Source organism: Morchella importuna (genome assembly GCF_003444635.1).
Source record: "Morchella importuna strain M04M26 chromosome Unknown Morimp01GS038, whole genome shotgun sequence".
In the NCBI taxonomy this organism is placed as follows: Eukaryota; Fungi; Ascomycota; class Pezizomycetes; order Pezizales; family Morchellaceae; genus Morchella; species Morchella importuna.
The window spans coordinates 30,422-53,640 of record NW_025763435.1 but is presented as its reverse complement, the minus strand read 5'-3'; the positions used below and the strand labels follow the sequence as shown (position 1 = coordinate 53,640).

At 49.7% G+C, this 23,219-nt stretch overlaps 6 protein-coding genes across 6 annotated transcripts; 3 read left to right on the top strand and 3 right to left on the bottom strand.

The window, feature by feature from the left end:
* Window positions 1-754: 754 nt before the first annotated feature.
* On the top strand, window positions 755-2,888 carry LAJ45_09643 (uncharacterized protein; the record flags this gene model as incomplete). The annotated part of the gene is made up of 4 exons (XM_046119184.1): window positions 755-843; window positions 904-989; window positions 1,044-2,578; window positions 2,637-2,888. The coding sequence occupies 4 exons, from the start codon at window positions 755-757 to the stop codon at window positions 2,886-2,888; spliced, it is 1,962 nt and encodes a 653-aa protein (XP_045967506.1).
* Window positions 2,889-3,684: 796 nt separating this feature from the next.
* On the bottom strand, window positions 3,685-6,560 carry LAJ45_09642 (uncharacterized protein; the record flags this gene model as incomplete). The annotated part of the gene is made up of 5 exons (XM_046119183.1): window positions 3,685-5,125; window positions 5,213-5,782; window positions 5,843-5,867; window positions 5,941-6,099; window positions 6,152-6,560. The coding sequence occupies 5 exons, from the start codon at window positions 6,558-6,560 to the stop codon at window positions 3,685-3,687; spliced, it is 2,604 nt and encodes an 867-aa protein (XP_045967505.1).
* Window positions 6,561-7,875: 1,315 nt separating this feature from the next.
* Window positions 7,876-9,568, top strand: LAJ45_09641 (uncharacterized protein; the record flags this gene model as incomplete). The annotated part of the gene is made up of 7 exons (XM_046119182.1): window positions 7,876-7,894; window positions 7,954-8,294; window positions 8,382-8,570; window positions 8,636-8,926; window positions 8,982-9,233; window positions 9,292-9,384; window positions 9,458-9,568. 7 exons carry the CDS (start codon window positions 7,876-7,878, stop codon window positions 9,566-9,568), a joined length of 1,296 nt encoding a protein of 431 aa, XP_045967504.1.
* Window positions 9,569-12,197: 2,629 nt separating this feature from the next.
* LAJ45_09640 (uncharacterized protein) lies at window positions 12,198-13,528 on the top strand (the record flags this gene model as incomplete). Its single annotated transcript, XM_046119181.1, has 2 exons — window positions 12,198-12,581; window positions 13,370-13,528. The coding sequence occupies 2 exons, from the start codon at window positions 12,198-12,200 to the stop codon at window positions 13,526-13,528; spliced, it is 543 nt and encodes a 180-aa protein (XP_045967503.1).
* A 6,666-nt stretch (window positions 13,529-20,194) lies between these two features.
* Window positions 20,195-21,007, bottom strand: LAJ45_09639 (uncharacterized protein; the record flags this gene model as incomplete). Its single annotated transcript, XM_046119180.1, has 1 exon — window positions 20,195-21,007. One exon carries the CDS (start codon window positions 21,005-21,007, stop codon window positions 20,195-20,197), a length of 813 nt encoding a protein of 270 aa, XP_045967502.1.
* Window positions 21,008-21,801: 794 nt separating this feature from the next.
* Window positions 21,802-22,968, bottom strand: LAJ45_09638 (uncharacterized protein; the record flags this gene model as incomplete). Its single annotated transcript, XM_046119179.1, has 2 exons — window positions 21,802-22,110; window positions 22,300-22,968. The coding sequence occupies 2 exons, from the start codon at window positions 22,966-22,968 to the stop codon at window positions 21,802-21,804; spliced, it is 978 nt and encodes a 325-aa protein (XP_045967501.1).
* Between the last annotated feature and the right edge of the window lie 251 nt (window positions 22,969-23,219).

Genomic DNA, 23,219 nt, shown 5'->3' with positions numbered 1-23,219 from the left:
AAGTCGGCATATAGAGTTCGTATTCAGGATGAATAATGGGGATATATTCTCACATAAATTGTTAAGCTCTGGGTTTTTTGAATTATTACTCATGTTTTTCTAGGCTCGAGCTTTTTGGATATGGCCGGCTCAAGCTGGCTCGGCCTCGTCACTAAGAGAGCTCGACCTGTTCGAGCCTAAAGCTCAAGCTCAAAGCTCGAGCCAGCTCGGCTCTTGCCAATCACTACCCGCGTGCTTCAACAGTGCTTAATACCATAGAGGGCTTTTGAACGAAGCTGGACAAGTTTAGATGTGTTATGCGTAAGGTATGCGTATAGTACAAGGACCCGGTAGCCAAGCCCCGCTTTACCTCGGGGCCGCGGAACCGTCATGGACCATCACTCGCGCACAGATGCTCACTCGCTGTTGGCAGGCGGGGTCCCGCAAGCACGGCAACCCTCAATTTCAAGAATTTATAGAAAGTTTCGGGGCCCCAAAGCGGAAACCGGGGTTAGTGGGAATCGTGCTGTGAGACATACCGAGGTAGATAGTGAAGTTACGCCGTACGTTGGTGGCGTTCTACCCCAAACAGGTATCACTGTGTCTCAGGCCGTTCCATCACTCATTACCCACCGTACATGATAGTCCTGCAAGCGCCTCCCACTTGAAAATGACATTTGCTAGTTTAGGCTTAGTGAAAATAAGCTATATTAGATAAATATTGTAACATATGGCATTCTGGTCCCAATAGGCTGCCATATGTGATTAATGGCACATGGTCACTTGTACGCCTGGCGCGACGATCCAAGCCCAAACCGGAGATTACTCAACGGGTGGTTGGTTGCCTGAAAACCTTGTTTGTGGGTATGTACATACTTAAATATCAGGTGGCTGCCATTCTTTTACATTATTCGTGCTAGCCAGGCGGTTGATTCCCCTAACCTTTTTCTTGAACTTTTTTCCCTTAAACACCGATACCGGAGGGCGGACAGACATAATAACTTTTCCCGGTAAAAGCTCCTGGTAACGGTGAATGAAAATATGCTGATATAAGTCCTACACAGCTCCCATGATTCCCATCCTTATCGCCGGCATTGTCATCATATCCATATTATGCGTTGCGGCCATAATCAACGGCCCCACCAAGGGGAACGAAACCGTTAACGAGATTGCGTTTAGGCTGAGACGTCAGGAGCAACAGGAACGAGAGAACGAGAGAAGGACGAAAATGTTTGAAGAAGAACGAAAAAGGATACAGGATATGGAGATACAAGTGGAGCGCGCTAGGTATAGACTCGCCTCAGAACAGAGAAGGGTTCGTGCAGAGATGAAGGGCAAGAAGGAGGAGGAGGACAAGCGAATGAAAGAGGAGGATAAGGCACGGAGAGAAATTGAGGAGGAGAAACGAGATCTGGCGAATAGGATTCTGGATCTTGAGAAAAAAGAGAAAGCGCAGAAGGAAGCAATAGAGGAGCGAAATAGGGAACAAGCCATGCATATCGAAGCCCAAGAAAGGTTCGGTGGACCGCTGCGGTGGCCCACAAGGGAAGAATTCCAGGAGACACTGAGGAAAACCCAATACGACAGAAGCCGTTTCCACTTTGCCATCGTCGGTAGGGCTGGCAGCGGAAAGTCTTCCCTCATCAACGCCTTCCGCAACCTGGGAAACAAAGATGCTGGGGCTTCGAAAACAGGCACGACGGAGACGACACTTGAAATTGGACGGTACCCCGATCCTGGAATCGAGCCTCCACGCCAATGGATGGTGTGGTTTGATGTTCCAGGCGCTGGGACGCAGCGCATTCCCCATCAGGACTACTTTGTGAACCAAGGGCTCTATGTTTTTGACTTGATCATACTGGCGATTGGCGACCGCTTCGAAGAGATCGACGCGCGCATTATTGATGACTGCGCAAGGTTTAAAATCCCAGCGTTCATCGTCCGGTCGAAGGCGGACATGCACATTTCCAACTCGATGCAAGAGTACGGCGACTACGCTCCAATCACGGACAACCCATCGCGACCGCTGTATCGCACCTGCCGGGACACGTTTGTGAAAGAAAGCCAGCAGACGGTGACTGAGGGGTTAGCGAGACAGAATTTGCCGGATCAGGCGGTATATGTCGTCTCGAGGGATGTGCTCCGACGTACGTATAACAGTGCCCTCCACCGAGATCTAGAGTATAGGCTTCCAGACTGGGCCCAACTGGACTCGACGGGAGTGATTCACGAGAGGCATCTCGTAAAGGAGGTGCTTACAGCTGCAGCTGAGCGACGGTGTGAAACGGATATATTGTCCGTGACCCAGGTATGTACTAGGCCAGACCCCTCAGACCTCGCCGAGTTTTTGGACGTCAGCGGCCAGACGAGCGGGGCACGGGCACGGGCACGGGAGTCGGAAGCTGTCGCCCGCAGACCAGCAACTGCAACACCCGCGAGCCCCCGCTCCACAGGGCAACCACCACAGCACGTCAGAACTGCCGTACTGGAGAAGCCCCTGGAAAAAGTGCGAAAAGTGATATACCTACGCGCGCCCACCGATGCGGATAATCTCTACAGGGAAATGCTCCGGAACGACCCTGAGCTCGGCAACATGCTCGTTGAGAAGCCCCGGATGTTTTCCCGGGAGGTTGCGATGCTCGAATTCTATCCTCTAGCACCGATTCCGCACGAGATCAATGTGTTTGGTGGCAGGTTGCGCGTCAAAGAGTACGAGGAACGAGAAAGGCGAGGAGGAGGAGGAGGAGGAGGAGGAGGAGGAGGAGGAAGAAGAGGAGGAGTTAATCGAGGGAGGGGAGGGGGATCGGGAAGAGGAGCGACAACTCAAAGTCGAGGCGGCTACGTGCAGACTACAACAGCTGGAAGCGCAGAAGGCGAGGGAAATACCAGCAATGGACACTCCGAGATGACTAGTAGATACGGTCAGAAGGGACAGGGACGGGGTAAGTAGTGAAGCCGCTGGCAATGTCCGTCATTCCAATAGGTCTTGGGCAGAGCAAGCTGTGCCGGTGCAAGGTCAGCGTGGACGGTCATATTTCACGACGGCGCACATGGCCTAATGGATGATACACCATTTTTCTTATTGCTTCGTGTCAGTATTTCGTTCTTCTGTAGGCTCGATACATATGTACCGTGCAGGTGAATACCTGCAATCTTGTATTTCTACGTTGCTGCTCAAACTGCTTTATATACAATATATATTCCGTGTCTGCCTTGCCACCTAAACAGCTTGCCACTGTGGATCATAAAGTGGATGGTGATGTTCCAGTCATACATTTGCTCGACCCATGCCGCGGGCATGCGTGACGTGGGGTCAACCTCATTCACAGCTAGCCGACTGTGTATTTCATGACTGCCGTTAGCGTGAATGAATCAACAGATATATAGTCCTCACCGAAAGCAAGCATTGTCCTTCAAGGTTCTTTTTAGGAATGACGGAATGAGAAGAAATCACACACTACGATAGGAACACTTTCAGATAATATAAAAAAAAAGATCAATAACTGTTCATGTTCTCTTCCAATCCCCCTGAACAAAGGCCGTAGACGTTAGTTTATCCTATTATATATATCGAAAATGCACATTGATACAAATCATTGCCAATCGCCTACATATCTCGTCGTCCAAGATTAATCTTAGGTATATCTATGTACAAGGAGTAATGGTAATATCACCCCCAGGAGATACAAACAGACCCAACTAGTACTATGAGCCCCGAAACACAGTCTCCACAATCCACGCTCCCCCCAGCGCCACCAGGGAGATGAACCAAACCAGTAGAATGATGCCCCATTCCTGCCTCTCTCTCGGGAATGCCCAAATCCCGCCACCGCCCCCGCTCACCACCTCGACCTCGTTTACTATCTCCACGGGAGCGGCAGAGTCACAAACCTCCCCCTCCCTCGCTCTCCTCGCTTTTCCGAGCAGCTCCACGATCGCGGGAGGCACCGGAGTTGGCGCTGGCTGTGGTGGCCACACCGCGTCACTGCCAATCTCTATGTCTTTGTGATCGACGAGTAGGCGCACAACGGGCTCATGTGCATTGTGAACAGCCCAGTCGAGCGCTGACCTCCCCGCGTTATCACGCACATTCACGTTTATCCGCTGCATCCCCATCAGATATCTGACAGTATCTTGGTGCCCGTGCTCCGCGGCCCAGGAGATGGCCGTCTGGCCGTTATCGGAGCTTTGGTTAGGGTCTGCACCTGCCGAGAGTAGCGTCTCCACCGCTGTCGTGTGCCCGCCCATGGCGGCAAAGCAAAGTGGCGGTTGCGCGTAATCGCCACACGCCACATCTACCGCCGCACCCGCATCCACCAGCGCATTTAGCACATCCGCAGACCCCCGCTCCGCAGCCCAGGAGAGGGGTGTCCGGCCATACCCATCCACTCCGTCCACAGCCACTACGTCCACAGCCTCGCCGCCCTCAGTCAGAAGCGCCCGCTTGGCCAGCGCTGTCAGTCCCCAATATGCACACGCATGTAGAACCCCCGCCCGCCCGGTCCGCGCTATAGGTAAGACCGAGCTTCCCCGCATCGCCGCCCGTAGCGCCTCACTGAGGACCCCCGGAGCATTCTTGAACGCGTCCAGCACCACACTCTGCAAAGATCCATCACCGTCAGTGCCGTGGGCCTGCAGATGCGCCGCCCAATTGTGGACCGCGTACTGGTACAGGCCCTTTGCCAGCTCGTCATCACCCCCCGGACGTGCCGCAAATAGGCGGAAATATGTGCCCAGGACCTCCTTCCTCGCTTGTAACAACATGCTTGGCTCCACGGTCTCCAGGAAGCCCAGTAGGCTTGGGTGAGCCGGGCGGCAGATACCTGTGGGCTCGGCGGCGGTGATGAGGCCTTTGGTGACCATGGAGACATAGGATGGCGTATATGGGTGGCCTGTCAAGCTGCCCTCGCCCCCGGCTGAAGCGACGCCGATGAGATAGTTGAGCTCAGAGAGGGTGAGGGGGCGGGGAGAGGCAATGATCTGCTCGAGCACGGAGATTCCGAGAGGGCCTGAGTCCTTTAGGGTCTTCATGGTGGCTGCGTAGTAGTCTGTCACGTTGCCGGGGAGCTCCTTGGAGCGGGCCTGGAGTTCGTCCTCGGTGATGGCGGTCCGGATATTCTCCGCCAGCCGCACTGCGAGCAGGAACCTATATATGCCGCCACTACCGTTAGCCGCATTCCATATATCCAGCCTTCAGTCTCTGGTAGCAAAGGAAAAACGGAGAAGCACTTACACACCACCTGCCCTCTCCACTACTCTTTCAATAATTTCATCGATCTCCTTCGCCCCCCCCTCCACCGCCCGCCGCCACTGGGCCACGCCTATCTTTTTTTTCACCAACGCTTTCACGCCTTTCATCCTCTCTTCTCTGCTACCCTCGACCAGCCCTTCTAGATCTAAAATCTCAGAGCCCTCATCCCTCCGCAGGTCCACTACCCCCGGAGTACTCGTGAGAAACACGCGCACTCCACGTCCACAAAGCACCCAGAGCGTGGACAGGATGTCGGCGCGGTGCACCTCCGCACACTCGTCCAGGCCGTCGAGGAGTATCCACGTCCGCTCAAACTGACCCCCGCATTCAGCAATTGCAGCTTGGAGCTGTGAGATTGAGAGTGTTGGGGTGGGGTGGGTGTTGTACAGTGCGGCGGTGAGTGGTGGAATGGCGGCCGCCGATTTCAAGAGCTGTAACAGGATGGAGCGGAAGACACTACACGGGTCCTGTCGCAGTGTATCCATGCGATTGAAGTAGAAGTACGCAACACCCTGTTTCTCGAGCGCGGAGAGGTGATCGATGAGGGACGACCTGTATATCGAATGTTAGCGCATAGTCCTGGACTTTGAATGATGGAGGAGGAGGAGGGACGTTAAGAATGTCTTTCCCATGCCCGCTGTTCCCAACAACTGACAGTCAGCATTATAACTATATTTTCCCTTTCATTTGGTAGGTGGCAGGAGACATACGCTCGCCTGTACACAGTAGCCACGGAACATCACCGCGCAACCAGCGGGTACACTGCGGCGATGACGGTAACCAGGAGCAGCTGCTGGTGTGACGCTGGAAGCAGACCTCGGCGTGCCGATGGGCGCTGTCGGGGGTGTGGGTGAGCCAAGTGCGGACAGCTAGCTCCGTATCAGCATGCAGCGGGATGAAATAATGAAATGGGGGCGTCACCGTCTGCGTCTAGCTTTGTGGGTGCGGGGATTCTAGCTACTCGTGGAGTCGTCCGTGCATGGTAGGTGGCTATCTTCTCTCTGACGGCCTTTACCCCGGCCAGTGTATCGGCCCACTGGCGCTTTGACCACAGAGACGGTGGCCTGGGTGGCTTGGGTGGCAGCAGCGTTGTGAGATTGCGAAGATGGCCTTCTAGCTCTGCATTTCCAGCGATGCGAGTTCGATTACTTGTACTTGGGGGAAGAGCGGCTTGTGTGTCTGCGATACTGCGGAGTAGGTCCTGGAGGACTGCTAGTTCGGCGTGCACCCCACGGGCGGCAGACGTCTGGGAAATGTTGAGGAAAGAGGTGATGGATGAGCGGGCCGTGGGGAGGAGGCTAGGTGGTGAGTTCGTGGAGGTAGCGGCCATGATGGTGTGCTCTTGCGGAAGGAGGTTGTATGTTTCTGGATGGACGGACCCACATATCCATATCTCACTGAGAGGCTGTCGTACCGCCAGCAGCACTGAGCTCAGGCAAGCCACAGGCGGGTAGCTGCATCCCACACACGCTCGCTGCACATGCATGTCTCGGGGGTCGTCAGGCCGGATTGGAATCGGGGTGTATTCTGAGGCTGAATACTTGAAGAAACAGTCTGTCGGGGGGTATCCTTCAAGAGACTTGTCTGCGGAGGAAATGCAGGCTTCTTTGTCAGTTCGCAAAATGACAGCCCTGGGCCAAATGAACATGGTTTGTGTAGCTAGCCAGTTTGCTGGGTTTGCTTTTCGGTGAGATAAACGGGTATCAATACACCTCCACCCAGTCCAGAAAAGGCAGCTTTACATGGAAATCGGTCAGATAATTTGTTGATCATTATATCTAACTTTAATTTTATCTGTATCTTTCATGGTTATAAAGTTGTAAGCGATTGATCGTCTGTTACCGTTAGCTGGCTGGGCGCACAATACGTTGCCTATTGAAATTTCAAATAGGGTGCACTTGGGCACCAGAGAATTGTTGTGTGGAGAGAAGCCTGAGCGGTAATTCCATAAACACAAGAAGGTCGCCAAGGAAGTACGGTACAAATAAATGCCTACTTAGCGGACCGACGGGCGGCAACAGTTTCCAAACCCCCGTGTCCAGCGGCTGACCATAGCCAACCGGAGCCAACTTACCAACGGCGCAACCCGCCAAATTGAATTTTGCCAGTTTCTAACGTAACAAAAGGATTCCTTCGCCAACCTATAGCAACTCAAGTATGTATATATTTCTCTAGCAACCTCTAAGCGCCACTTTGCGCTGTATATGTATATTATTCGCGGACTTACCAATTGAGAGACGGAAGGTTGCGGTGTTGGGTTCCTCTTCATCGCTCATATACATATATATTTAGTACGATTTGCTATTTTCCTTTATTACTCGATGCTGAATTGATATAGCGAGCTAGTAACATAACCCACTCCATTCTACGGCATCTTTTCTTTTTTTTTCCCGCAGTCGGTCATGCAGAGATAGGGAAAGATCTTCGGTGTGACAAGCTTTTGTCCTAATCACTCTGCATGCACAAAGGCTGATCGCTATTGGTAGAAGCAATAGGACTTTGATAGGCCCAATGATCATGAGCTGGTTCTCTTGGAAACATTAGGCGCTCCGGCGATATACAACCCTTCCTCACTACCCCATAGCTCCACTATCATTACTTTCCCACTACTACATACTCCCCTACTCTGCTAATAAGAGCTACGCATGGAAGCGCTACCACCCGGTAAGCCAAATATCTCCTCACTGGAAACAAATATTTACTTATTAACCCGACGCCGATAGCCGCGGAAGCTGTAGACGCCACTATATGGCCCTGGGGGACTAGGACCCTGCGTGGACGCCTCGCCGAGCCCCACTTCCGACAGGAGGAGGGAGGGTCTGTTAATCCGTTTGAGGAGGGGGACGAGCCCATCGCCCCCCAAGTTATCCGTTCAGCCCTTGATAGGACCCTCCAGGCCCAGCTGGCGGAACTCACGTCTTACCGCGCTGAGGGGGAGGGGGAGGCGTTCCGCGTGCGCGACTTCAGCTGGATGGGGGTTGCTTATAGCTCACATCCTCGGGATGCACTGGAGCTCCGGGTTGGGTGTGGCACGGGTGGGTTTGTGGACCATTTGCGGAAGAAGGTTGGTTTTATGAATGTTTTTCTCGATTTATGGAGCAGTGAGTAGTGTACAGTTGCTGATGGATTGTGTAATTGGTGGGGGCGATAGAGGTCGGAAGGGCTTTGGAGGGGGAGGGAGATTGATGTGCAGGAGGTTACCCCGAGCGCGGTGACCACAGTGCTGATGAGTACGGTCCTGAACGAGTATGCGGACACATTCCCGTTCGACATCTGGGTGCTGCGGCGCCATCTCAGCGACACGGCGTTCTACGGTATGCGGGTTGAGAACCCGTCCCTGGTAATCCCCCTCACTACACCTTCGTCCACCGCCCACTCACCCTGAACTCTAACCACGAAAGCTAGTTCTACTGCTTGGGAATCACCTACTGCACTCGGAACCCAATCACCAGCCTCATCAAAGAGAAGAAGTTCACTCTGGCCCTCACAAGCATCCGCAAGCGGGCTGGCAACACAACGCTCATCTTGAACGACCTGCCCTGGCAACTAACGGCCTACTGTGCCCCGCTTCCCCGCCAGCTCCTGCATGAAGGCGATGAGTTCCGCATCGCAGAGTGGACAGTGAAGTGCTTCCTCAAGATTGCCGAGCACTGGGGCGATGTCCTAGACGAGATTGATACGCAGGTTCGCCGAAAGGTCACCTCTCCCGCACTTACTCCACATACCCTCTTAACTAATCGATAAGCCACAGGGCACAATTAGCACCCAGCAGCTGGATAGGGCAGCAAAACGCGATCCCAACCCTTACATCCGTGCTCTAGAGCTGGTAGAGAACACACTAGCCTTGCTGCGCGAACATATGTCCTACATCCCTCTCCTAACCGGCGAGGTGCTCCCGCGCTCTTGGCCCATAAAACGGGGGTGCGCAGCACTCTATGAGTTTGAGCAGCTTTCAAAGCGCATCAAATGCAAGATGCACGAGGCCGTCTTAATAGCCGAGGCTGTAAGCCGCAGACCCCATGCGGATTTACTTTTTGTAGGGGGACTGATGATATCTTTAGCAGCGCCCAGCGGCTGAGGCGAAAGTGGAAACACAGGTCGGTAGCTCCCCAATGACGTTTGGAATTGCTTTCTTCCCCGTTGTAGTCATCTTGGTAAGTCCCCCCTCCACCCGGTACTGACACATTCGTATAACCGTGCTACTGCTGATCACCGCACTTGGTATAGGTATTGTTAGGTAGCGCGGCGGGGGAGTTCTTGGGATGTTTCGTCTTTATTGTTACAGCGTGTATATTACTTTCTCCGGAGCAGCTAAAGAAGTGCGACCCTAGAGGTTAAGGCTCAATGGAGGGAGTGCGGCATTGATGGATAGGGGAGCCGGAGGGGGGTATTTGCGAGAGGGGACATACCAGTTTGGTGTCCGTTGGTAAAAGTGTCCATTGATTCATTTGTGTAAACGTTATCGAATACAGCTTTCATTCCGTGCTCTTTAGATTGCCTCGCATGAGACTGCGATAGTTGAGCTTTATCTTAGTATCGTCGCGGACACCCCCACGAATGGGCCGGCCGACCCCCGAACACCTGCCAACGCACTGACCACCTGCTCTTTGGAACTGACGGTCTATCCATTAATGAACGGACTACGATACTCTCAAGATAGTGCACACCACAGAGGGGAATAACCCGCACTCGCAGCTAACGGATTATGTAGGTGCTGTGGGTCCGTTCTAGAGTGGCTCATGAAATATCACTCGTGAATGGACAACAACTTAGGTCCTTACCCTACAAAGAAAAAAAACAGCATCAGGAATATCTGGCATTTGCCCTTCGCCTCTCTGGCTCTTGCGCTTCATCTGATGACAACATAACACGTAAACAGATTCAAGTCCCGCACTCACCTTACACCATGCGCGCCTACCACAGGTGTGGTCAACCCCGGGGTATGGCCAATTGAAAGGTTCCGGGTGAGCGCCGGGACAAGTGTTCGGTTTACCACCTCAGTATCATGTATCCCCAGCCACCAAACATCAGTTAGCCACAAACCACCGCAATTATCCTAGTCCCACCATCATCTCCGGCCTTTTTTGCACCGCTCTCACCTCTCTCCCCTCCCCTCCCCTCCCCCTCTCCGCACCGGACAGAATGCCACCAAGCCCCCCCCCCCCCCACGTACCCCACTGGCCCCCTCCAAAGATACAGATCTCATGCCCCCTTCCCCCTCCATTTCTGCCTCAACCCCCTCCTCCAAGCGTCGCCGTCCTTTGAAGAGGGGGTCGGCTTCGGGTTTCTGTTCCTTCTTGTTTGTGACTGTGGTAAAGTCAGCTCTTGGCTTTTGTGCGGCAGCAGCGGCGTATGATTTCATTTTGTTCACATGGTTGTATTGAGCCGTAATGGTAGTTCGTTCATGTGTTTTGCCTTTATCTAGGGGGGTGGGTTGTATTGGGGTTAGGGGGTTGTTGTTGTTTTGTTATTGTTGTTGTTGTTGTTGTTGTTGTTTTGGGGGGCATTCGGTCGGTTCTTGTTGACTAGGGAGGTTTGATGTTGGAGTCGGTGGAGTTTTCGTTCATCTTGTCCAAGTTCTTGGTGACTTCAAACATTTATTTTGCTAGGATGTCGATGGTTTGTTTGAGTGCGTCATTTTGCTGGAATAGTAGTTCCTTGCTGTCAGTATTGTCTCGGTGGATTTGGCATATTGTTTATTTGATCGGTTCGATGATGATGATGACGGCATTCCTGAGTACCTATAAGAACTAGTTGAGGTCCATCCTAGGGTGTGATCCTTGGGTCACAATGCTTCTGTGGATATAATCGAATTGGAGAGCGTATGGTTCATTGTATTGTGCATGTTCTGCAAGAATGTAGAAAGGTTCATTGGCTAGTTGGGTTTGTTCGATGGTGGTAGACTAGGTCTGTTCAGTTTGTTGGGTTTCGGCGAAGTGGCGGGGGGGGGCTGATGTCACTGGGGAGGGAGTACCCACGAACCAGAAGCTCAGAGACGCTTATTCGGACAGCACAAATGTTTCAGATCGTCTTGGGGCATGAGAGACTTCTGATAGAGTTCTTTTCATGCCTGTGAAGTTTGGTGGAGTAGGATGTATTGGCGAAGCCAGTTTGTTATTCAACGGTCACGAGTTTGTATATCTCGCTTAACCGTTATTGGTTAGAGGTAAAAGAAAGAGTTTAGAACTCAGGAACCAGAGAGTGAATAACTTCGAATACAAACAGATATGTGATAGGATACCAATAGATTACGCGGTCTATTGACATACAGGACCTTGTTCGAGTAAATATTTTATTGGAAGTACGAGCAAAAATTATTGTTATTCGAAAGTTTTGGTGTTGTGAGGAACAGAAGACGTTGAGTGGAAGAGAAAGAAAGGAAAGAACACAAGAAGCAAGGACGAAGGCTCCTAATATACCCAGGTAACCCTTACCAATGTCAAATCCAGGTTGACTCATATCCTTACTATCAACAGAATCCCATAAAAACACGTAGAACATCCCTGACTAATCCAACTCTTCGTAACTCAACGTCCTGACCAATCGATGCATGAAAGGGCGGTAGAGGTACCAATTACCGTTTCAGAGGAAATCGAAAGTTGGTTGATGAACAACAATACCAGGCTCTGGAGACCATTGGTAGTCCTCCACAGAGCAGCAATTGGTGATAGACTGCTTGGTGCGGAATGCCCCCTGTTTAACCTGGCTTTCCCTCATATTGGGAAAGCTGATTATAGCATAATCAATATTGCTGCAAAGAATTCGGATTACGAGGAGGGAAAGAACCGGAAATATGCCAAAGGACTGAGTGTATATATGCCAGAACAGAGGCCAATAATCAAATGCTAATTCAGACTCTTGTTAGGCTTCTCGATGGACAGCAGGATTTGTCAATGATTTAAACCCCAAATACTTTATAAAGCATCTTTAGTGTTTCAGGGTTGCTGACCCAAACTTCTTACAGGGCATGTTCTGGACACCTGCCAGGATAGCAGTTACGAGAGCAGCTGACTCATTCCTGGATGCTGGTGCTCGAGGCAGTGGGGGTAGTGGTGGTGGTCTAGGACTTTCATCGCCTCTGGGCGAACCTCCTCCTCCTCTGAGTAAACCTCTTCCTCCTGCGCGTGAGCCTCCCCTCCTCCGAATGAACCTCCTCCTCCTCCGTGTGAACCTCCTCCTCCTCCGTGCCAACCTGCTCAGTACCAACTTCCTCCTTCCCCAGACGGTAGTGGTGGTGGAGGACCAGCTGGAGGCGGTGGTGGTGGTGGTGATTGGCCAGCTGGAGCTAGTAGTATTGGCCGTTGTGATTGTGGTGGTGATGGTGGTTGTGATCGTGCTGGTTGTCATAGTGGTGGGTATCATTAGTTGCCTTTGGTACAATCTCCAATTTTCCTTACCAGGAATTGTTACTAATCTTTTAATAGCTTTTGGGATTATTCCCTGAGCACTCCCGATAGCTACTGAGGTGTGGTACAATTTGCTGTTTTGGGTTTTGCTTTGTTTTGCAACAGTGTATCAACGTATGGGTTATATCATATGGCATTTGATTAGATTAGATTAGATTATTCCAGGTACTAATTGCATTGCTTCTATTTCAAAGTCAAATCAAACTCCTAGATTGCTCTCGGAGCACTTGGTACCACTTCAGAAGGTACAATAAAATGAGTCCTGATAAATGATGTGGTTGAGTACAGAGATTGTGGTAACAAAGAATTATCTCTGGCATATGAGGATAAGCGGTGTAAATTTTTCTTGATTAAAGGTGTAAATTTTCTCTACGAGAATTGATTTCTAATCGAAGATATCGCGGGTGCTGCTAGAGCTCTGCGAATATTCCTCCCAGTCATCAGAATGGATCCCACTAAGCACTCCTGCGGTTCAGCACCTGTTGCCCCAATGCTTCAACGACTCCCAACATGAGCTGAAGAACATGAAAATTTACTGACTAACGAGTTTGAGATATTTTAACTAATATTAACTCCACTGCGAGCCCCCACTCGGGGTAGTCAATCGACCACTGCTGAGCAAATAACTTGAGAAGGTTTACTCTGTTCCCTGAAAACCCCCACTGGAAGAAGTTGTCCTAGAAGGGTAGAATTTCCTCTCCCCGAGGATCATACTGATAATTTTGAAGTGCAGGAGGAGCCTGAGGCAATTGAGGCACCAAACGTGAAGGAAATAGTTGATACTAGCCGGTCAGACTATGATGATGCTCCAGAGAACAATCACGATAGCTCTGAGGAGGATGAGAATGAACCAAAGGATGGACCTCATGACGCCTTCCCATCTTACACCTAGATGTTTCTGACTGTCGGAAAGAAACCTCATACAGTTCAGCCGAGTACTGCCAAAGCAATGTGCAATACTCGGAGGAAACCAACTGGCATGGTCATGAAAGTAATTGCTTCTTCCGATCTGTCGGTGGCCGTGGTACAGGTTTGGCTCTATCTCACTCATTGATGGTTTTTAACATGTAAGTATTAGTGGCTAACCGTGAAAGGGGGAACTAGATCAGGCACGAAAGTAATACGTAAAAAGTATCAAGGGAGAGCAATACCCACTTCAGTACCCAGCCAAAATGTATCCAAGAGAGCACCCCTGGCGTCCCAAACAGCGCTCTGGGAATCCCAGAAACCAGCCTCATTACCCCCATAGTCTAGGCCCTCTCCAACTGTTTATCCTCATGAGTATACCTTTTGGACACGACATATCGATTTTTCCTCGATGTGCTCTCCATATGGGGAGTAGTCCCCCACCTACCGGACCTATTGTTTTTCACCACTTACTGTGGTAATTGGTGAGACCTCTGTGAGCAGTTGTCAGATTCCTTCAAACCAACTTCACACTTAAAGTAGATCGCAAAGAGTGTATGAAATTGAGTACATTCTCCTATGGTTACAAGACTTACGGGACACCGTTCTGGAGGCTTAGGACAGTGAGGAAAACGAGTGACGGGATGTGATCTGAGGACAGTCGGGTAACTGAAGGACAAGCATAGAAAAGTACCAGGTAGTGTGGGTGCATACGGTGTTACCACACTAGCATTACGCTCTTGTAAGGGCGCGCTTACTATTGTGTATCTCACCCGGAATAGAATAGGAAGTGGGGCTAATGGCTGCAGCCTATTCTACTTGTCGAAGTAGGTATAGGACAATAGTATGGTATAGCCCAATGACTGGCAATTGCAAGGTTCATAGTTACCTGTGAGAATTAGAATAGAGGACGGAACTATACGGTGGCGCTTTTGTATGTGAGTTATTTTCTGGAGCATTACCTTATTCTATTATTATTGTGTCAGTTAGTATTATAAGGCGAGTCTTGAGATAGGTTCCAATATGTATACATAAGGCAGACTCCCGCGACGACTTGAGAAGATCATTAACTATCAAGTCAAGAGAATGCAGTTTACAATATCCTAAGTTTAAAAGCTACAGAATTATTATTTAGCACTGGCCATTTCCCCAAATACTTTTTTAGGGCGGAGGGCAAGGGTACTTTGATACCGGAAAGCAAGGGTATCTTGATTCTGGAAAGCGAGGGTATTTGATTCCGGGAAGTCATCAGCAAGTTTGTATATATTCATCAGTTGCAAAACAGTCTCCTGAGTCTCCTGAGGTTTTCCTGAGCCATCAAAACTGATTTTGATTCTCTGGAGATACAGGAGATACTTCACAGAAATTGTTAAGCTTGCTGATGGACTCGGGGGATACTTTACAGAAATTGTTAAACTTGCTGATTAATCGAGGTTAGTATTCCAGAGGATACTTACAATGTCTTTGAGAGCACTGATGACAGATCTCCGAGCCAATTGATTCAGATGTCTGTGCTACCTAACCCTATTAGGAGAGCAAATATGCTGTCAGTGCAGGTTCAGAAGATTGAGAAGGAGTGTAGCCTGTTAATCGGGAGTATACTCTTTTAAATGAGCCCTTTCCACCTGCAGTAAGAACTTTGGTACTGGTAGTGGGCATGTGGGTAACTGCTAGTCACTTAGTAGTGTGTAGAGTATACCTCAATGAGGTCGTAATTAAATGGTTGAGTGTCTCCAAAAGAATTACAAGTACTCTGGAAGCATAATTGAGAACAATAGGTCAGAAGTCTGCACTCCCATGTTCGTTCCCACTTGATACACGAGTTGAAAGAATAAGTATCGGACTCTACGATATACCGGCTTGGGCATTTTGTGGTCATCAGCAAGCCCAACAAACTCTGTAAAGTGTCTCCTGTATCTCCAGAGAATTAAAACCCTTTTGAGATCTCTGGAGATCGTCAGGAGACCGAGGAGACTGTTGGGAGACTAATGAATATGTACAATCTTGTTGATGGGGTGTTGTAAGGAACCATGGGCGAGATATAGCAAAGGGATTCGAGGGATATCAGGAAGGTTCGTACTTAGGCAATAGTAGCGGGGTACAGAGGAGTAGCCGAGGGGGCTCGCACAAGGTCAAGGGCGATGAGGTAGACAGCGAGGGTAATTGCGAGCGTGAGGGAGTGGACGAGGGTAGCGGGGGCTACGAAGAGGGGAGCGAGGGCAAGGACTCACATGAGGGCAAGTGCAGTGAGGCAAACAGTGAGGGCAAGATAGACACAGAAGGCTGCGATGACGAAGCCGGTATTCATATCGGGCAGCGCACGTAACGTGGCTATAGAAAAAGTGTGTATTGAAGCGTAGTAAATCCCCCAAAGTGATAACCCAAAGTAGAATACAAGATGGATAGATTGTATATTGCTTTGAAGTACAGGACTTATCGCATGGGAACAACCGCCGTCGGACTAAAACAAAAGAAAATAAGGAAAAGGGTAACAAAGTAGAAAAGGAAAGGAGAAGTCAAATATATAAGAAAGGTACGAAAAAGAAAATGAAACTAGAAAATTCATTCAATCCTCCGAGTCTTTTTCATCTTTTTTGTACCAGTCCAATAGATTGGTTCTTGCTGCAAATTGTAGAATCAAGTTTATATTAAGATTTGTGAATGACCAGTTATCCCAGTTAGGCGGGCCCAGGATCTTATCCATCAGTGGTCTTCGTATCTGTACCCATTGGGGGCAATCGATCATGGTGTGTTTGCTGATTGTTCCGTGCCGCATGGGCATATTTCATGGTTTGTGTAAGCTGCGTAACTGTACAGCCTGGTAGCTCGCCATTGTATGCGGTCTATGAGCTTCGCTTTGGATGGTGGGAGTTTTGATAGTTTGGGGTGTGTTTTGAGAGTACCGGGTTGGTGGTAGTTGATGCAAGGAATGGAGCTCCATTCCTCGATCATTCACTTAGTGAGGATATCCTTGTGTATCCATCACTCCCTACGATTACCAGGTTCTTTCAAGGATAGCATAACTGATGCGATCCGGTGAAGGCCAGTTGCTTTAGTTTATATCGTTTTTTTGGGGAGGAGCTGGATGAGTTCTTCGTTTGGGAGGTGGTCGGCCAGGTGGCATAGAATACGGGTTCCATATTTCCGTGCTTTATGGTTGAGGAGGGGTTCGAGAGGGGGGGGTGCTGACTCTTTTAGCAGTCTTTCAGTTTTTTTCTATCGGGGCAGACCGGTGATTATTCGGGCTGCGTCATTATAGTGTGGGGAGAGTGATCGTAGAGTATGGTCAGCTCCTATCCACTATCCTTCTGATATGCATGGTATTATGGGGAGGAACTCTTGGACGAAGATGTGATGGATGGATTTCATAGTTTTTCCTGGAAGGTATGCCATGTTTCTTATTTTGCATAGGGTTCTAAGGCTTTGGCTATGGTTTCTTTGATATAGAGTCGGAAGGAGAGGTTGGAGTCTAGCCAGATGCCAATATATTTCAGCCTGTCTTTGGGAATGACTTCCTAATAGGCGATTATAACTGAGTTCTTTGGCGTGGGGTTTTTTGATCGGGTGTGTTAAAAGAATGTGAGGACAGATCTTCGCGGTTCTTATTTAACATTGAGAGGTGTTGCTTTCTGTACTTTCTCTGCGGTTCTCGTGTTCAGTCTTTTGGTGATGAAGAAGGGGGTTTTTGCTAGCTGTATGAGTGTGTCGTCGTCGATATAGGTGGTGTTGGTTTCTTTGGGGGAGTTGGTGGGGTTTGTTACTACTCCTGCATAGATCATGAACCGCATTGGTGATAGGGGGGACCCTTGGGGCAACCGTGAGTTGAATGGTTGTAGTGTTTCCCGTTCGTGGTTGAACTGGAATTGGAAAGTTCGATTTGTGTTGAATTTTTTGCACCAATGGACTAGGTATTGTGGGAAGTTCTGTTTGGTCCTGATTTCGGCGAGCAGGAGGTAGTTGATGCAATTGAATGCTCCTTGCATGTTATTTGTGAGCAGGGCTGGTATGTCTGGAGTGGCTCCTATACTGCATTTGAGTAGGAGGTTCTGTTGGATGGTTATAAGGGTTTGGAGTAGGGTGTTAATTGCTGAGATTGTGGGCCTGCCTTCAAGTTGGTACTTGCTGTGAGTCTCTAGAATGTTCCTGGTGGTGCATAGTCTTGTCACTATGATTTTCTCCAAAACCTTGCTGAAACATTAGAGATGAAATATTGCTCAGTATGCTTTGGCTAGGGAGTAGTTGGCTTTCCCTGGCTTTGGTATTGGTATGTATTTTGCCACTTTCCATCGATTTGGTTGAACTCCACGGCAGAGCATGGTTGAGAACATGTCTTGGAAGAGTTGGGTGTTGACTCTAATTCTAGCCTGTATAAATGTGTATGGGACGTTATCGGGGCCTGTTGCTGATTGGGTCGGGCATGACTTGAATGCAGATGTGATATCCTCGGGACTTACTTCCTGTAATTTGTTGCCAAAGTCAATAGAGAGGGGTCTGATTTGAAGTGGAGGATTGTTGCGGGACTTCTAATTTGTATGGAAGAATTCGGCCCCTAGGGCTTAGTACTTCCCTGCAAACGTTTCTTCACTATGTATAGTTGGGATTGTGGTTTCGCTTTTTTTCCCTTTGTTGGCTAGTTTCCAGATGATGCTTGCTTTGGCTTCTGTGAGTTCCTTTTCTCCTTCATTTGCTTTCGCCTTTCGGATGGCTGTTGTCCAGTTTCTGCTCGGTTTTCAGTGGGCTTCCCTGTTTGTGCCTATTTGGGTGTGTCTGTCTTTCCTTTCCAGCCGGTTGAGTGTTGATTTTAGCATTTTGAGTTCCGTGGTCCACAATTTCTTTAATTTGACGTATCCTTTGCTCCACAGAGTGACTTGATACACTGATTTGTAGATGAGCTCCAGTATGAAGTCTACTAATTATTTCGTATGGTTTCAACTCTCCCATGCTTTTGGGGGTAGGTGTAGGTTTGAGATGTTTTTTTCTAGTTTGGCACAATTTTTCCGGTGCCAGAGTCCTCAGCAAGCTCGCCTATTACCCAGGGCGCAGCCCCTACGTCTTGGCGGGCATTCTGCGCCACGAGCGCCCAGCGCGTCCGGCACCGCCGGAGTACAACCTTCGCGTCAGGCTCCGCCGCAGGACCGTCCCACTCTCTGGGACCACCAGGAGATATGGCTCACGTCCGGAGGGCACTCGCCAATACTCTGGTCGCATGGGCCGCCATGAAATTCCTCCCCCTCGGGAGATGCTAGGATGGAGTGACTCCGCCCACAGCACCTAGGAACTTTTGCTTCTTTTGATTACGTCAGTAGTACACGCGAGCACTTCCCAATGCTCTAACAGTTTTCTTGAATGCTCTCACGGCACGACGAATGCTCTCACGGCACGGCGAATGCTCTCACGGCACCGCGAATGCTCTCACAGGACCGCGAATGCTCCCGCGAATGCTCCCGCGAACGCTCCCGCGAGGGCATCCGCGAGTGCTCCCATAGCACTCCCCAATGCTCACAGAGCTGAGGCATTCGTCATACCCACTCAAGGTGAGGCAACCCTCATTTGGGCTCCTTTGGATTGATACACCGTCCTCAAAGGATAGGAAGGCCGCACCAGTCCCTCAAAAGATATCTAACGTGGGCATCCTCAACGCCGCTGTATGGTCAGTCGCAGGATACTGATACGAGCACTGTCCTGTATACTGGTGACGACTACCCAACCTTTGACGGAGGTGTATGTTTCTGTCGATTCGTGAAAGTCATAATTAGCCTTGAGGTTGAGGCCATGGTACGGCTCGTCTGAAAAGCTCAATGTCCATGCATAAGCAGCACACATGAACTGGCATTGACCTCCTGGAGCGAGCTTGCTGGATAGGCAGATTCAAATACTGAGCGGCCGAAACTTTACCTCCTTCTTCCAATCCGCATGCATAGCAGAACGACACGAATTTTGAATTAGAGAGTCCAATTGGGTCTAACATTCCTAGAGCACTCAAGAATGCCCTCACGGCTTTACAAGTATTCAACTAAATTCATTCCACGTACGCAAGTCTATCCTAGTATTTACCAACCAATTACCAGTCTCTACCTCAAACAAATGGGCCATTCCCAATATAATCCGAATATTAACGACACACATCCTCTTCCTCCTCCTCCTACAAACCTTCAGGAGCCCATGTGAGCTATCAGCGATACCGCGATCCTTTGCCTCGAGTAGCTCCACTATACATAGTCTATGTGCTCGCCCCCCACTGTTCCGCAGCTTGAACAAAGCCTCGATACGTCCTGGTAAGCGACCCCGAAACACTCCCCACTCCTCTGAGGACGCTACCGACACCCATACCCAATCCTTTCTTATTTTTCCTTTCCTAAAAGACGCGTTTCCCGTACACCTGATATTGTGAACCTCGTACACCTCAGGTCTTTGGAAGATTGGTATCGGAACCTGCAAACATGTGAACATCTCCACCCGGCGCTCTAAAATGCTCTCAGAGCTTCCGGCAAAGCTTTGAAAGCATCCCGCATCCTCTGCATACTCCTTTATCATGCGATATAACGTGGTATGGCTTATTTGCAGTCCATTCGCAATATTGAAAAGTCTTTCCGATTTCGTGGAGGGGTTGCAAAGACGCCTTAGAGGCAGTCGGCCTTCTACTATGGATCGTTCATTTGGTGTTTTTTTTCCGGTCTTCAATTTTAAAAATCTCAAGTAACTCCTTCAGGTTATCTCGATGGCTCCAAAGGATATCGTCAGTGCTCTCAGGACCTCCAACAATGTCTTTCAGATTCAGCATTCGAATCCCTAACGCCAACCGCCGCACCCCATAGTCCAGTATCTGCGTTGCAGCATCGACCTGGTTGGATGCTCCGTATGCCTCTTTTATCTGACGTACATGGGCGAGTTCGCTGATGTCGGTGGAGTACTGGGGAATGCTCCCAAAGCGCTCGACATGTTCCCGATAGTGCGTTAACACGTGCAATTTGATGAAGTTGAAGTGAGACCTTTCCCGTATCTCGCGAATCTCCTCCAAACCTCGCTGAGCGCTCTGGGAGCCTGAGGTCTTCACAGCTTTTGTCCGATCTCTCGCATCCTTAACCTTCCTCTTGTACGCCCGGAATTCTAACAAGATATCCTTGTGCTTATGGAAATCCTCGAGATAGCTCTCCATATAATTCAGTGTGCACGTCGTATGACTCCCATACTGCGCCATTAAGTGGAAGTCGATTAAGCCTTGTACACATTTCAATGCCTTTGCGAAGTCGCCCCTGACAGCCACCCCCGGGTTTCTCAAAGCAGCCGCGAGTGCTACAACAACGACCCGCCTCAGATTTCTCATCTCCTTCCCTTGCCATTGGGTTGTGGCACGATATGCCTTGTTCGGTACTGCCAGTACAGGGTAAGGCGCAATCGAGGCCCAAGCCTTGTCAAATTCCTCCAATCGATTGTGCTTCTTCAAGAAAGCCTGAACCCACTCCATCATGTGCTTCAACATCCCTAGGTAGATATTGTGCAGAATGTCCTGTTTGTTGAGATCGTATGGATTAACCCTCGGCATACCCCAGAAAGCATTGAAGAGTGTCTTTACTGATCTCGCGACAAGGTATTCCACCGGTCCCAGGTTTCCCGGGTTCTCCCTGAATAGCTTTACCTTCTCCCGGTAATCCTCGTTATCGCACGTAGGGCTCCGGTTTCACGGATCGGTTGGTGGAGTCGTTGGGTTACGCGGAGTTGGATTAGTCAGGAGAATTCTATCGTGTTCTTTCGGTTTCTGTTCGGTTGCACGGCGTGAGTCATTGGGATTAGTCATCGCAGGATTTTCTTGGGTATAATAAGGGGGCTCTCCCTCGCTTCGTTCCTGTTTTCCTTTCTCTTCTTCTTTTCCTTACGCAACGTCTTCTGTAGTTCCCTACCGTAACCACTGTCCGTACCTGGCATATCATACCAGGCAGGACCACTTTTATATCTACGCTGGTTCTCAATATATACGCTATTACTTCTCCTTTCCACGAAGACCTTCGTGCCTCGCTTGACCTCGCTTGACCTCGCTTGACTAACTCGGCAGCTTCTACTGTCGCATATCGTACCCTGCGGAATACGTGCTATCATCGCCCCTTGAGATCCGGCGAGTGCTCCCAAGACTGTGGAATTCCACCTCGCATCTTGGACAAGAGCTAGTACTAATATTTTGTAAGTTTGAATGCTCAGGTTGATCAGCGATCCAACCCGACAACACCAGAAAGCATAGACGTTCGTACCCGTCGGCGCATGCGATTAGCTCCCCTTCCTGAGAGCACTCCCGAATGCTCTGAAAGATCTCCCCAAGGGGCGATGCAGCGCCATTTGACTCTGACGTCGTAAAGCGGAATTAGCGAGTGAGTTCTTCCCGAGCTTAGGTGGGACTGGTAGTAGCCCTAGGAGAATTAACGAATGCCCGGTGGGTTTGCTCCGGACCGATGACTTGATGTTCCCGATGGTAAGATACATTAGCCAGGCTTTCTTGTCCCCACTAAAATTTGTCAAAGGTGTGCCATCTGACGCCCATATAATTGGTACCACAGTCGACCCCTCCGGTAAGGTATTCTGTCCAGAAAGCATTAGCGACTGCCTCTAGATCACTTGTGAGGCTTACCAGACCTGCGTCTCCCACCACCAATCTCCCGTATGCATTTCCCCGTACATTCTCTCGCCAGATTCATTATGCTCTACCACTGGCGCGTACACCAATGACTCCCGAAAGGCCCGTTGGCCTAGAAGATATCGCACAATTACCATTGGATCCCGGTAATAGTAAGGGATTTTCTCTCCCCCAATATCCACCTCCGAATGATGCCAGCTCGCCTTTCCCAATTTGTCATTCATTTCGTCCAACCTCTTTATAAAACCTCGCCCAGTCCTGTAGGAGGATTCGACACTGCTTGACGGAGCGTGTAGAAGGAAACTGTCGATATTTCCTTGTGAGGCTTTCGACAGTATGAAATAACGTGCCATTCTAAACTCGTATGCTGAGTTGAATGGGTGCCACGGGTATCGGAGAAGGTTTTGTGAGCATTCGTCGTAGTCCTCCGAGCAGTAGAGACGCTCCCCAGCACCCTCATAAATCGTTGTCGCTGCCTTATGCCTATTTGCATCTCCATCTGTCTCTTCCATCATAAAATATGAATCGGATTCCAGATCTGAATTATTATCGGGATCTTGGTCATGATAATTGATACTGTTGCTCTCCAAACTATCCGAGTCATTATGGGGATCTGAATAGGAATCGTGAATGCCTTCCGGGCTATCATGAGTGTCATCGGGTGCCTCTTGATCGCGCTTCAGGCGTAAAAATTGGTTTCCCAGCCATTCATCTGCTTCAAATGGATGTGTGGTTCGAAGATGTTTATCGAAGTTCGCGGAGGAGCTGTACCGCTTGCTGCAAAAATGGCAAGACGATTTCATTGAAGTCTCATAATGCTAGCAAAGCACTCCTGAGTGCTCTAAAAATTTGGTTTCTGCCAAGGCCGAGGAGGTTCTTTCCTGCAGGTGCTGCTGCAGAGTGCTCGAATGATTTGATTTGTCAGCCAATGAGGCTCCTCTCACCTGCACCCCGGTCGACAAGGCTGATTTTCAATACGAGTCTGATGTCATACATCACCAACCTAATACAAACATCAACACCAACACGAAGAAACACCCACCACCCCAATCAG